Consider the following 15,492-nt stretch of genomic DNA (forward strand, 5'->3'; position numbering starts at 1 on the left):
TTGTCTCTGATCAGAAGTGACTACAGCAAAAGACAGGCCTGAGAGGAGGTGAGAAGGAGCAATTAGGGATGGTGTATATCAGGGAACTTTGATCAACATCAACAAAGGTCATGGTTCTACCTTCACAATCCAGGAATAATCCTACCCGACTGGTAGGTCTTGGAACATATTGCACCACAAGTGGGGAGGTGGTAAAGAGACTGCTGTGAGCGTCCTCCTTAACACATCCAAGAAGAAAGAGTCCCTCCTCTCCATCTATCTTATCATTCTGTCTCTTCTCTTTCCAATAATTGTTACAGACACCAAAAGCCCAATTCCAAGAGTCCCCCACATGAACCTCCCAATAATATTTGCCAGATGTGAAAGTCTGAGCACCCCATACAAGAAAACATTCAGATTTTGCAGTGATGTGGGGATCATCCTGAGGGTCACATCCAACATTCATGCTTCTCAAATCTCCATACAGGAAGATATGACTATTGGCTCTTTCAGGCTGCAGAGTAAAATCAACTGCAGAAATAACAAAAAAAGTATAGCTACATGTAAATAATAGAAATTAGAATTCTTGAGGGAAAATTTGTTCTACCAAGAAATTTGAAGTTACAAGGACAGGAGAATTTTGATTACAACATTTAATCAAGTATAAGGATGATTAATATTCTCTATAGGAAAAACAACATCCTAAAAACAGACATTGAAAATGTATTGAAAACTCAAAAATTGAGAGTTGAATATAAAACCAGCCTGTTTTAATCCAATTTCCAATGTAAAAGTGAAATGTTATATGCCCCGAATGCCCTTCAGCTATCAAGGTCATTATTAAAATATTTCTTGTTCTTAAATACTAGTGATATACTTTTGACAAGAATGGGAAGATTTTAGTTTATTCAAGCACTGCTCTAGATAACTGGATAAAAGTCCATATGTTCACATTATAAGTGGTAACTTAAGGCAGATTTTTGCAAAATATTTCACCAGTCACTCTGTGGACTTCCCTGCTAGCTCTAGATTGAAACTGAATTTTAGATTTTACATGTAGGTCTTCATGTTGTAACTGAACTGAAATTATCATTTCTATTTTTACTTTCTATTTACAAAATAATTTCTTCTTTCTTTTTACATAGCAAGTCAAATTTTTACATTGTATCAATAATACACATTTATTGTAAGAAAATACAAATACTCCAACAAACTGCTGTGAACTCTATTCCCCAAAAAACTGTTTTTTAACAATGCAAGTGAAATACAGTAAAGAAATGTAAAATTTTTATGTAACTTTGGATTATTAAGCTTCCTTCTGAGCATTGTTCCATTTATTCAATTTTTTATTTCTTATGTCATTCCATTTACCCAAAATATAGCTCTATCCATGTGAGCCCAGAACATATTTGTTTTTCACTATGTTTTACTCTTCATGTTATAAATTGGACTATAAATAGAAACACAGATAAAATAGGGTTGCATAGTCATATCGCTCACTTCCTTCTGAAATGAAATAACGATTTGATGAAGGGTAAAATATTACCCCCATGATTCTAACAAGAAGTGATACACTGTGGGAATTCTGCCAATGGGCTGACACTCACCTCTGAATCCATTGAGCCTGTCCAGCAGTCCAGTGATGGGCCCTGCACTGAGCTCTGGATTCGCAGGCTCGGGCACTTGCAGCAGCAGGGACTCATACCTGCAAGGAGAAAGATGCAGTTACCACATCTACAGCCAAAAGGTACATAAAAATCAACTACTTTTATTGAAAAGACATTTCATGAGACTCCCTTTAACCCACACATTTGCTAATTCCAAAATTATCATTTTCTGTTTCAGATTCATTCTTATTCACAGTTCCTGATTTTCAAGCATGATAGAAAAATCTGTCTGAGTGAGAATTCATTTGGGTCTTTCTTCTTATTGCTCCAAATTAGTAAGGATCATTAATCCTAAGACCAAGAGAATATTCAAAAATAAAATTCTGGGTTCCAGACTTCACCAGAATTTCCTGATATCACCATCTGGAAAGGTGGGTTTATTTTTAAGACTGCTGCATCTGTTGCTTCCTTCTCAAGGCCAGGGTGTTGAAATATGCTCCAGGCAGGGAGATCTGCCTTTTATATCTGAGGTTCTCTGGAGGCCTACACAGTTCAAACATTCCAAATAGTTCGTCTCCTCTGTTTTTCAGAATTATATATTTAAATATAAACTAGAAATCATCAACACTTTTCACTGCTAAAATACTTTCCTTTTTCTCCCTGGCTTCCCCTGGTTGACTTTGTAGCCATGTAGTAAATGTAACATTTTCTCTTTCAAATATGCAGGTTTTTGAGCAATAAAAAGGAAATTAGGAATAGAGATGCTCACATTCTTACTCTTCTTTCACCGATTTTTTGTTTTCTTTCTTTTTTATTTTTATTTTTATATTTTGTCTGTTTTTTGGTTTTGCAGGACTTTCATTGAACTGCCTAATAAAATCACTGAGTATAGCAACAAAATAGAAGACAACATGGGGTGGGGGATGGAGAAAGTACAACCAGCACAAGGTAACATCAATATCTGAATCAATTATGCCTTCAGTGTCAAAGTTCCTGCTTGGTATTTGTGGAAACTGATAGAGCAGCTCCTAAAATCTTGGTATGCACTCACCTGTGTAATATGTCTTCAAAAGCCTGTAAGATAAAAAAGAAAAAGAAAGGCTTAGTGCTTTCTACATGATGCAATTTCCACTAAGTTCACTGTGAGATTTGGAGGCAGTTTCTGAAGATATTATTTTCCTACAATTTTCCCTCCTGGAAAGCATTTTTTGTTTCTTTTCTCATGAAAATCCCAGTCTGTCATATGTCATGAATTAATGTTCTGATAAAGTCTCAGTCTTGAAGACATTCTCTTTCCAAGTGAAGGAAGAGGAGGCCCACAGAGTCTGTGCTCTGCTGTAACCATAAAGAAGCTACTCAGTCATCTTCCCTAAGCCCTGTTACCAAAATGAGTGGATCTCAAAATAATATTAATGTGATCCTAGATTCGCCAACTTCTCCATCATGCCGTGTCTCCAAATTAACCTAAGTGCAAATGAATCACTTCTCATTTTATCCACTTTCAAAAATCCTAAATATATCATTGACTTTTGATGGGAAATATTTCTTGGGGCTGTTACCTTGGTCATTCCACAAAGTTTTGTTGCTGGTGGATAAAGTAGGAGGGACCTTCGGTTGGTAGAATCCATAGGAGAGGCTATAACCTCCCAACTGAGTAGCATTAGTTATAGAAACGTGTTTTTAGAAGCAAATCATGGAAGTAAAGTGGGGTTGGATTTCAGGAGAGAGGAAAAACACCCATGTATGTGAAAGTTCTACATCCTGATACCCCATGGTCAGCCCGTACCTGGAGTAGCTCCACATCTGCTTTATGGCACATTTGCTTCAGATCCTCATACATTCCTCTTAAAAGCTCCCTCGAATGTTCCATTCTGGCTTTGCTTTCATTGAGTTGCTGAAAAATGTCCTCGCCCTCCTTTTGCAGCCTCTCCAAGTGATGTTGCTCTTCTTCATGGAGAAATGCAGGCATCCTCTGATATTCAGCTCTGATTGCTTCTCTCCTTAAACTCACATAATCCTGCAGTGACAAGAGTCAAAATAGAAATGTTGTATCCATCTTCTCTTGAAGTTCACTGATTCCTCTTAGCATTCTGAACATCCAATATTTTAACCCTCAGTCTTGTCAATTCTCAGATTCCACAACATTTTATTCCTCTCCTTTTTTCTGCATTAATATCAACATAGGTGTTTCTGCCCAGTTATGTTTACTTGATTAATGATAAAATGTTTTCTAAGATAGTTATATAAAAATGGATTTCTCTCTTCCAACACACATTTATAGAAAGAAAACACAGTTCTTGCTTAAGAATTAAACTATCGAGCAATATTGGCTAGATAGGAAACCATTATTTCTATTTTGGAGAATTGGGGCAATTTATGTAAACCCATTATATGAGAAATTATGCAATGACCACAGACTAGCATTGTCAACTCAATGCATTTCACCCAGCACCACATAGTCTAATTAGGTTTCATTTATTCTCATCCAAACTCACCCTAATCTGCAACATGGATTTCTTTGTGGTTCCTCAACCCCCCAAATAAATGCAAATGAAATATTACTGCACATGCTGTTTCCTATATCTAGAATTATTTTCATATATATACATATTTCTCATATATGTACTCATATATATATTTCTCATATATAGCTATATATGGATATATGAGGAATATCTATGTGTATCTGTGTGTGTATATATATTCCTCACATATATCCACATATATATATATATATATACCCACAGCCAGATACACATATATATTCCTACATTTATGAGGAAGGGGAAGGCAAACAGGAGGATATATATATTTCTTATTGATCGATATTTTGTTTCAGTGTGAATTTTTCAATGAGCCTTTTTTCTGACCACACTAATTAAAACCCAAACCCTCATCCCCAGTCCCTGACCTCTGTGCTCCTTTTCTACTTTCCTGCTTGATTGTTCTCCAAATACACTACTACCCTCTAACACATCATGTACTTCACATATCTGCATGGTGACCATTTGCTTCTTTCATTTCAATTGCAAGATTTGTATGTTTTCTTTCTTCTTAAAAACCACTTAATTTTCTAGGTTGATATTTGACATACACTAGGCATTCATAAAATATTTTTCAATGAATTTATATTAGAATGAATTAATGAATTAATATTAGATATCATACCCTCAAGATAAACAGCCACAAAGACAAAATCATTTCTAGAATTCTTCTCAAGTCCCTAAAGTTCTCCTTATGTTATATACTAGTTCCCATATTTCTCGCATATTTGTGTCTTCATCAAGACACGAGTCTACATTTCTTACCACTTTTTCCATTACTTGTTATGACTTATTCAATATTAATTAGTTCTGATACTTAATTTCATGCTTCCTCTAAATTTGCACTCTTGCTCCTTCTGCCTGATATTTAACTCACATTTCAAATATATTTGCCCACCTGGATTCAAATTCATGCTGACTCAGCCTTAGAAAGTTCACCTGAAATTTCCATGTCTGCCAAATAACGCTTGTGCCCAGAAGTTATCCAGGCAGCCCAATGGGAACACTGTGAAATGGCCCAGTTTCTTGTATTTGCTGGTGTATTGCTATAGATTTGTATGGAGACAGATGAGCATGCTTGGGTAACATCTGTGGTCTGGTTAGAAATCCTACCAAAGAGTCACATTATCTTATATAAAAAATTAGGGTATTTTTTCTCAAGTGTTTTTTCCTTTTTTATTGAATTCCAGAAATATTATGGATTGAGATCAAGTTCCTATTTTAAGAGTCACCCATTTGTTCACCATAAGTTACTGGAGAAGGTAGAGTAATACGGTACTAACCTTCCAGCATCTGGTTCTGGTGGTTTCCATGTTCAGGTTTCTGTGATTTTCACAAGCTTTTTCCCATAAAGACTGCATTTTCTTCAGGAGCTTCTCCTGCAAAAGAGCCATGAATTGAAGCACAAGTGAAGACACTAAAGTATCATTCACTCTCTAATATACGAAGAACCCCAAATGAGAGACAAATTGGTCCATAGAAAATAGTTTGCTTTGTTTCTCCAAATATTTGTCAAATCTGAGAGGTGTGAAGCCAAGGAAACTCATAACAGACGTGCTTAAAGGGACACAGAGATGGCATCATCCAATCTCCAAAGAAATAGACTTACAAGAATTTCCTGTGTCCTTTATAGAAATGGATGTTCAGAGGCATCACTTACCCGGTGTTCCTCAGCAGCCCACTCAATGGGACAGTGTTTGTGGTCTCGGTGCTCCTGAGAGTTGGAGCACAGCAAACAGAGCAGACTCTTGTCCACTTCACAGAACATCTTCTTTATCTCTCTGTGAGTCCCACATATCTGCTCCTCAGAGCTAAGGAATTGCCTGAGACTGGCTTTTCTGGCAATGGAAGCCATATTCTTCAAGCGAATGTTAGTTTTCAGGTTTCTCTGCCGTGTTGTCTTCTTGCATTTAGAACACTGAGCAAGAACCGTGATGTCTTGCCAATTGAGGTAGAAACAGGGCCTGCAAAAGCTGTGCCCACAATCTATGGTGACTGGGTCTATGAAGTAGTTCATGCAGATGGGGCAGGTGAGTTCCCGCTGGAAGACTTGCAAGATTCCAGAATTCATGTTTCTGAGGAAGAAAGAGCAGCATGTCATTTTGGGGTCTGGGTTGGTGAAAATCTCTGAACATGTGGTGATATGTGATAGCTATATTTTCTTCTCAACAGTGCTCATTAAAGCAGAACAAACTATTTCCTCTGTAATAAAATTGAAAAATTTATACACAAAGAGAGTCTTCAAGCTTTATAGCAGACACCACTGACTAGATGACTCACAACCTCTTCTGCTCCTAGTTCCTGACCATAACATGATGCAAATCTGTTCAATAACCTATTCCCTGGGATTGATATGAAACTTGGGTTTAGTCTTAAGAGGTCTAGATTAAATCATGTTTGTCCCTATTCCTCTTTCAAGTAACTACTGAATGACTATGGGAGAGGAGTAGAAAACCTACACTGGATAAGAAAACACGAGAAGATGGTCAGAGGGCTCTATGGCATATTTTCAGAAAGAGGGACCCAGAAGCCTGGCTCTTTAAAACAAAAGCAACCCCAAAACAAACCAACCAACCAGATAAACAAAAAGACAACAACTAAAGTAGTCTATGTTCACTAGGACAGAAAATAAATAATGAAAGATATTGGATTTATTTTTCTTGTGGCTTAAATTAACTTCTTCCTTGGGCTACTCAAACTGTGAACTCACATATTGTCAGTTTTTTTAAAACTGAAATATGTATAATTATATTACTATGGCATTATTATTAATTTTAGGTGTTGACTTGACTGGATTAAGTAATATATGGAGAATTGGTGAAGCATTATTTCTGGGGGAGTCTGTGAAGGTGTTTCCAGGGAGACATGTGAGTTGGTGATCTGAGTGGGGAACAGCAGCCCTCAATGTGGGTGGACACCATCCAATCAGCTGGGAGCTCAGACCGAAAAAAAGGGCAGAGAGAAGGCCATTTGCTTTCTCCCTCTCCTAAAGCTGATTCTAACTCAGCCAGGATACTGGTATCTCCAGGACACCAGCTTAATGACAGCCTATGTTCAACTTCTCAGACTCCATAATCAAGGGAACAAATTCTTGTAATAGACTTCCTGCCCTGTGCAGTTATGTGTTCAGTGAGGACAGATATATGGTCTGAGGAATGCATTAGGCAGTTTTTTAATTGTTCGAACATTGTAGATTATACGTGCACAAACCTAGATGGTATAGCCTACATATAGTATAGCCTGTTGTTCCTAGGCTACAAACATGGGCAGCATGTCATGTATGGTATACGAGAGGGAATTTTAACACAATGGTAAGTATTTTTTTGTGTGTGTATATATATATATATAAAAGTATCTTTTAATTATTTTGTATACATATGTATATATACACACACAATTTATATGTATTTATAGTTATAGTTATGTATACATCCTATGGTTCTGTCTCTCTGGAGAACCCTGGCTCATACAAACTATAATCTTTGCTTTGGCAGTTTGAAGTCATTTACCTTACTCTCTCTTACGGAGCAGTGTTAAATTTAAGTGCCAGAAGTGAAAATTTAAGAATTGCAAATATTTAGGCTGGGCGCGGTGGCTCATGCCTGTAATGCCAGCACTTTGGGAGGCTGAGGAGGGTGGATCATCTGAGGTCAGGAGTTCGAGACCAGTCTGACTAACATGCTGAAACCCCGTCTCTACTAAAAACACAAAATTTAGCCCAGTATAGTGGTGGGCGCCTGTAATCCCCACTACTCGGGAGGCTGAGACAGTAGAATCGCTTGAACTCAGGTGGTGGAGGTTGTGGTGAGCCAAGTTCGTGCCTTTGCACTCCAGCCTGGGCAACAGAGCAAGACTCCATCTCCAAAAAAAAAAAAAAAAAAAAAAAAAGCAAATATTTTTCAGAAGTCATCTGAGCCATTTCCAGGAAGTTTTCATAGTTTCATCTGACATAAGCCTCAATCAAAATGACAACGAGTATCATGTATCAAATTATGCCTTACACATTTATCCACTCAACAACTGTATTTTGATTTCTAAGCTAGGATATTTTGGAGAGCCTTCTTGTTTCCTTTAGTATCACCAGTTTCATCTCATCGTTGCTTTAGTAATTTAAAATCATGTCTAAAAGCTTAAGGTTATGAAAGCACAACATTTATAATATTCAATAATTCTCTCTTTTTACTTAATTCAATGTACCAATATTAGTACCTGCAGTACACACACATATATGTTTTAATGTGAATTCCATGTATTTATTATATATACAAATCTATTGTAGCAAACACTAGACATCTAAAATTTTACAAAAATGTACTGAACACTTCTGGAATATACAAAATAACAACAATTAATACCTCATGTCATAAAATGAATAGTAATATTAGGAGTTACAAATAATATCATTAAGTAGATTTAAGACAGGTAGATATTTTAATCACTGTAATTTACTATTTCGTAATAAGTTGCACTCACCCCAGGGCTCTAAGAATGCTTCCTGCAGTGATTTTTCCAAAAAAAAGTTATTTTAAGTACTCCCAAGATCACGAGCTCATTCCCTGCAGAGCTGACTTTCTGAGGCCACCTGAATGCAGGTAACTCTAAGTGCTGTCCTCCTCTGGAGCAAAATGAGCTTCTCTCTTCTACATCCTTTTATATGAATCTTTGGAGACCACACCCACCTCTTTAGTGGTATTTAGCATATTAAGAAAGGTGGAGACATAGTTGATTAGGTTTATGCAATATTTAGTACACACCTTTTCATCACTGATTAAATTAGCATCACACTATCATTGTAAAAACCACTGCTTGAATGAGGCATACCTATCATCAATCTTATCAGGGTAAACATATGCTAGAAATTAACTAAGATTGATTAATACTGTTTCCTGAGTTTCTTCGAAGGCACAGGCTTTCCTCTAAGGGCACATTAATTCATTTGTTTATTTATTCTAGAGAAAGGTTTTCCTGGTGTGCAGTGGTACAATCTTAGCTCACTGCAGCCTTGAATTCCAGGGCTCAAGTAATCCTCTCACTTTAGCTTTCAAATAAGGACTAGAGTTTTATGCCATTGCACATAGCTAATTTTTTATTGATTTATTTTTCTTAAAGACAGGGTATGGCTATGTTGCCCAGTCTAGTCTCTAATTCCTGCCTTCAAATTATCCTCTGACTTCAGCCTCCCAAAATGATGGTAATACAGGGTGAGCCACATCACCCAGTCATAAAGCCTCCTTTATCTACATGGTATTCTCAGAGTAGGCCAAAGGGAACTAAAATTTCCATTTTTGTTTTTTAGCACTCTATGAGTATTCATTAATTAATGAAATAATCCCACATAATAATTTAGCATCTTATCAAATTTTCAAAAGTTTTGCCAATCTCATGGGTAAAACACGAGTTATTCTTTTAACTACTTTCCTCCACATAGTGCATAATATCCTAGAATGGCTCGAAAAGTACCATGAGTATTGATTTTCGGATTATAAATATCTATTAGGATGTAGGCAAATTCATGAATGCAGAATCCAGATGATGGGGAAGGACTATGTAGGCTTTTTTCTATTCCAAAGTTTGTTTTGTGAGATGAAACTCCAAAAGAAGGAAAAGATTCCAGAAGGGGACACCCAAATATCTTCTCACAGAGGAATTATTTGCTAGTACCTCACAAGATTTATGGTCAAGACTGACGGAACTGTGAAAACATATCTATCAGCCATATATCAGTCAAGTTTCAAAGACAAAAGCAGAACCCTTAAGATATATGTACACTTAGGGAGATTCATATATGGATTTAGTACATGGAATTAGTTTACTCAATTGGGGGGCTGATGAAGGAAGTATAAGGTCTCTGGTACAGTCAATCAGGAAAAAACAATCTGCTGTTTGGATCCCAATGGTCCTGGAATAAAGCTTTCAGTAGGGATCAACTGGAACAATAGAGATCCTTCACACTTTAGTCTTGTCCAAGGAATGTCTAAGTCTTCCTTCAGAGGACTTTCACTGGTAAAGTCAGACTTACTGGGGTAGACTTCCTAGTCCTAGAATTAGAACATTTATTTACATCTGAAAACTGCTTTCCCAGCAGGGCCTAGGTTAATATTTCATTGAATAAGAAGGAGGTGTGTGTATGCTACAAAATGGTTGCTGCTGTCATTTCCCTCCTTGTAGTTAAAGCTCGCCCACTTGCCACATTGAACAAATCATTACGAGGTTATATGGCATAAATTTAAGAAAGAGAAAACTAGGATTCCTTGTTCCTAAGTTTACTGTGCAAGACCACCAACAGAATGAAGCCCCTGGATATACATTCTGTAACTCAATAGATTGAGGTAATCCAAGTGTCCACACAGAGGTGAGATCGGCCCCGGGTGCATGGAGGGTACTGGGGGCTCAGCCCTGCACTCAAGAGTGGGAAGCCTTTGAGACCTTAGTTCATGGACTGGACCCTGCAGATATTCTCTGCTGAGATTCAGGGGCTCCCTGGTGGGGCTCTGGTATTCCATCACAAGGTCTGATGACTATGTGTATCAGAAAGTGTTGGGGCAAGGAGAGAAAGGAAAAAGGGTAGCTTCTAGTTTAACTTCAACAACTTTTTGCACCACATAATTTACTCATCCCAACAGTCAACTTTAGGCAGATGAAGTCTAGAGCCTTGGAAATCAGGAGCTCTCAATCTAGACCTACTTCTGTCTACTGTGGCCTTATTAATGAAACAACTTATTTTCCTACATGAGTCTCAAACCATGAAACAAATATGAGAATGTAAGACCCTTTAGAGTTGACATTTTGTAGGTTCTAAAAGTCCAAGCTAGAAGCGGGATTAGAGATGGGTGTGGGCATTAGAGATGTGTGTATGGGCAAGAACAATATATGATGTGGACAAAGAGCACTCTAACCAATTTTGAACACTTCCTCATTTCCCACTGCATCTCCTTTCAATACAAAAGGCTCTTTTTTGGATCTGAGAGTCTGTTTCCATTCTAGCATCTGAAACCTTCCTCTACAACAAAGATTTCTATTGATTTACCATTCTATTTTTGAGAACTGTAAGAGACTCTCTCCCTCATCTGGGTTTCATAATTCATTATAAAATTTTCATACAGGAGTTGGGGATCTATTTCTGCTTTCTCAATATGCATAGAAAACTGAATTTATTTTATTTTGGAAATGTTAATTTTTTAATGAAAATTCAATTACAGCAAATTATTCAAAATTCAACAGTTATAATTCCATTGAAATTGTAATTGCTACTTTATTTTATTTGCTCACATGGAGAAACCTGTGCACAATTTTATCCATGCTAATAAAAATGCATTAATTTAATAATAAATTATATTTTGCTTTGTGGCCTCTGAGTGTCCAAGACTATATTTAAACCTCTTAAATTTCTTTCTTTGAAAACCCCATTTATTAGATATTCTTCTGGAAACCCCAGTCATTTTCTCTTCAAACCCCTTATTTATTTCTGTTAAGATAATAAATATATTAGATCAATGTACTCCATGGGCTATGATGTACCACATACTTTGCTATCTCCCTACCCACACCTTCCATAATCCCAACAGAAAATGTCGAATATGTATCCCATTGTCCCAACTTCATACTTAAGCACATAAAGGATAAGCAATCTCTTTTCTATCCTGTTTCCTGTATGGGAGGGAGTCAGGAATCAGTCCCATGTCACCAACTCCATAAATCCTCAAATATTTCAATGTATTGCCTTATCTAGAACCACAGAAACATGTGGGATTCCTTTTGTGTTTGTCTATCTGATTTTCAGCCTACATTTTGAGGTTTATTTATCTCATGAATAAAGCATTCAGTTGTTGAACATTTTAACATGAGAGAAGCCTGTAAAAATCAGAATCAAATAACACAACAATTCAACATGTCTTCCTTTATGCTACCATAGCTTTTATGTCACAAGTGTTATGCCTTTAAATGTAAGAATGTATTAAATTTATTATTATAAAATAAATCAGAATCAAATAGATTATATTCCTTAAGGAAATAATGAAGGCAGCAATTGCAAACAGTACCATAGATGTTCGATTTGAAAGACTTTTTTTTCTTTTCTTATTTATTTTCTTAGAGACATGGTCTGGCTGTGTCACCCAGGCTATAGTGCAGTGGGTGGTTCCTAGCTCACAACAGCCTCAACTTTCTGGGGTCAAGCCATCCTCCATCTCTGCCTCCTGAGTAGAAAGAACAACTGGCAGGAACTACCATTCTGTTTTTTTGGTTTTGTTTTTGTTTTTGTTTATTTTTATTTATTTCTATTTTTTGTAGAGACATGGCCTTCCTATGCCACCCAGGCTGGTCTCCAACTCCTAGATTCAAAACATCTTCCTGCCTTTACCCCAAAGCAGTGAGATTACAGCTGTAATCCAACATTTCCGGCCTCAAAACATTTTCATAGCAGATTTAACAGAACATTTTCTTCTATGCTAATGTCTAAATTCAGTAGGCAGAAGATTAATATCCTTTACTCTTCCCATATCTGACTTAGTACCCCTTTCTTACACAGCCTACTGCTAAATTTGAATGCTTGATTTCAATTTAACAGTTATGTTTCATAGCACAGAATAGTGAAATGAGTAATGTGAAGTAGAGTTCCCATCTTATTTCCTAGCCCCTGCCGATCTAACCGTAGATATTCTAAAATGGCTCAAGATCTTACCTGTTTCCCTCCATTGGATTCCAGGTAATGAACTAATGAGTGTTGGGTTTAAAAAGTTTAAGGAATAGAGCAGAAAGTAAGACTAGCGCCTCTTATGGTTCTACCTACTCTAGAACCACTATTTTCACAGGAACTCTTATCGCAATGCTAGGCTCACACTGATTTCTCATCTGAACATGCTTGGAAATAAATATGTTAGCTCTTTCCCCTGATTTTAATTAAAACAAAATAAATCCCCACTCTACAGAAGCAGCCACCAAATATTTCCTTACACAAGCAACCACACCTATAGTTCTCATAATAGGTGCTCTCTTCAATAACCTGTTCTGTGGGCAATGAGCAATAATAAACATTATTAATCAGTTTTCTTCCTTAATAATGATAATCGCCCTAGTAATAAAACTGAAATGGCTCCTTTCACTTTTGAGTCCCAGAAGTAACTCAAGGAACCTCCCTAATGTCTGGTATACTTCTCCTCACATGACAAAAACTAGCCCCTCTCTCAATTACGTTTCAAATTTCTCCATCGATAAACACGAATATCCACGTATCTATCACATTCCTATCCATTATAGTGGGTGAGTGGTTGAGGAGGACTTAAACACAACTACAAAAAATTCTAGCATACTCCTCAGTTACTTACATAGGTTGAATAATTCCACTGTCAATTTATAATCCAAACATTACTATTCCAAACTTGATTATTTACTTTAACAATTACCGCATTTCTAGCACTCAACATGAATATAAGCACCACAAACTTGTCACTATCTTATGCCTGAAATAAATTAACATGATTAACACCCATGAGCCCACTAATCCTAGTATCCCTAGGAGATTTACCTCCATTAACAGGTTTTCGACTTAAAGGACTAATTATTCAAGAATTTACAAAAGACAATAGTCTTATTGCCCAAACCATTATTGCTGTTATAACTCTACTCAACCTATACTTTTATATATGCCTAATTTATTCCATCTCAGTGACAATATTCCCCACATTGAATAAAAAGAAAATAAAATGACAGTTCAAAAAAACAAAACCAATATTACTCCTCCCCCCACTTACCTTTTTCTCTGTGCTCCTCTTACCCATCTCTCCATTAATACTAAATATGATTTAGAAATTTAGGTTAAGTATGACCAAGAGCCTTCAAAACCCTTAGTAAGTAAATTACACTTAATTTCTGTAACAGATCTAAGTAAGGACTGCAAGATTCTATTTTGCATCAGTTGAATGCAAATCAACCACTTTAATAAGCCAAACCCTTACTAGATTGGTAGAATTCAAACCCATGAAAATGTAGTTACCAGCTAAACACCTTAATCAACTGGCTTCAATCTATTTCTCCCATCGGGGGGAAAAGGCGGGAGCAGTCCAGGCAGGATTGAAACTGCTCCTTTGAGTTTGCAATTCAACATGAGAAATCACCTCAGGGCTGGTAAAAAGAGGTCTTGACTTGTGTCTTTAGATTTACAGTCTAAGCTTACTCAGCCATTTTACAACCCCCCCCAACACACACACACACACACACACACACACACACACACACACACACACACACATTATGTTCGTCAATCGTTGTTTTCAACTAACCACAAGGATATGGGAACATGATATCTACTATTCGGTGCATGAGCAGTGATAGTGGGCACTGCCTTAAGCCTTCTAATTGGAACAGAATTAGGCCAACCAGGAACTCTGCTAGGAGATGATCCTTTATTGTTACCACCCACGCATTCATTATAATCTTCTTTACAGTTACACCAATTGTAATTGGAGGCTTTGGCAACTGACTAGTGCCTCCAATAATTAGTGCACCCGATATGGCACTTCACTGGAAAAATAATATAAGCTTCCGACTTCTCCCACCCTCCTTCTTACTCCTACTTGCATCCTCAACAGTAGAAGCCGGCGCTGGAAAAGCTGAGCAGTTTATCTCCCTTTAGCAGGAAGCCTGACACATGCAGGGGCCTCTGTGGATCTTACCATCTTCTCACTCCACTTGGCAGGTAGGTGTTTCTTCTATTTGAGGGGCCATGAACTTTATTACCACAATTCTTAACATAAAACCCCCAGCCATATCCCAGTACCAAACACCCCTCTTTGTCTGAAGAGTTCTCGTTACAGCAGTCCTTCTCCTCCTTTCTCTCCCAGTCCTAGCCGCCAGCATTACCATACTATTAACTGACCGTAACCTTATCACTACATGTTTGACCCCGCTGGCAGGGGTGGCCCTATCTTATATCTTACATGAACATTTATTCTGATTCTTTGGTCACCCTGAAGTCTATATCCTTATCCTTCCAGGCTTCGGGACAATCTCCCATATTGTAACGTATTATTCTGGAATAAAAGGAGCCCTTTGGGTATATGGGCATAGTATGAGCAATAATATCAGTTAGCTTCCTAGAGTTTATTGTATGGGCCCATCATATATTTACAGTAGGAATACACGTAGACGCATGAGCATGTTTCACCTCCGCCACTGTAATTATTGCTATCTCTACTGCCATTAAAAGTCGTTAGCTAATTAGCTACACTGCAAGGCGGTAACATCAAATGATCTCCCGCAATATTCTGAGCCCTGGGATTCATTTTCTTTTTCACAGTAGGAGGTCTAACCAGCGTTGTGCTAGCTAACTCATCACTAGATTTTGTGTGACATGATACATATTACTT

The 15,492-nt window shown here is 37.2% G+C and overlaps 1 protein-coding gene across 1 annotated transcript; it reads right to left on the reverse strand.

Moving 5' to 3' along the window:
• On the reverse strand, window positions 1–6,307 carry LOC139357561 (tripartite motif-containing protein 51). The gene is made up of 6 exons (XM_071075428.1): window positions 5,790–6,307; window positions 5,413–5,508; window positions 3,373–3,603; window positions 2,638–2,660; window positions 1,587–1,684; window positions 1–510 (listed from the first exon to the last, which is right to left on the reverse strand). Exons 1-6 carry the CDS (start codon window positions 6,228–6,230, stop codon window positions 11–13), a joined length of 1,389 nt encoding a protein of 462 aa, XP_070931529.1. The 5' UTR covers window positions 6,231–6,307; the 3' UTR covers window positions 1–10.
• Window positions 6,308–15,492: the final 9,185 nt, after the last annotated feature.

Source organism: Macaca nemestrina, chromosome 12 (genome assembly GCF_043159975.1).
Source record: "Macaca nemestrina isolate mMacNem1 chromosome 12, mMacNem.hap1, whole genome shotgun sequence".
NCBI classification, from domain to species: domain Eukaryota; kingdom Metazoa; phylum Chordata; class Mammalia; order Primates; family Cercopithecidae; genus Macaca; species Macaca nemestrina.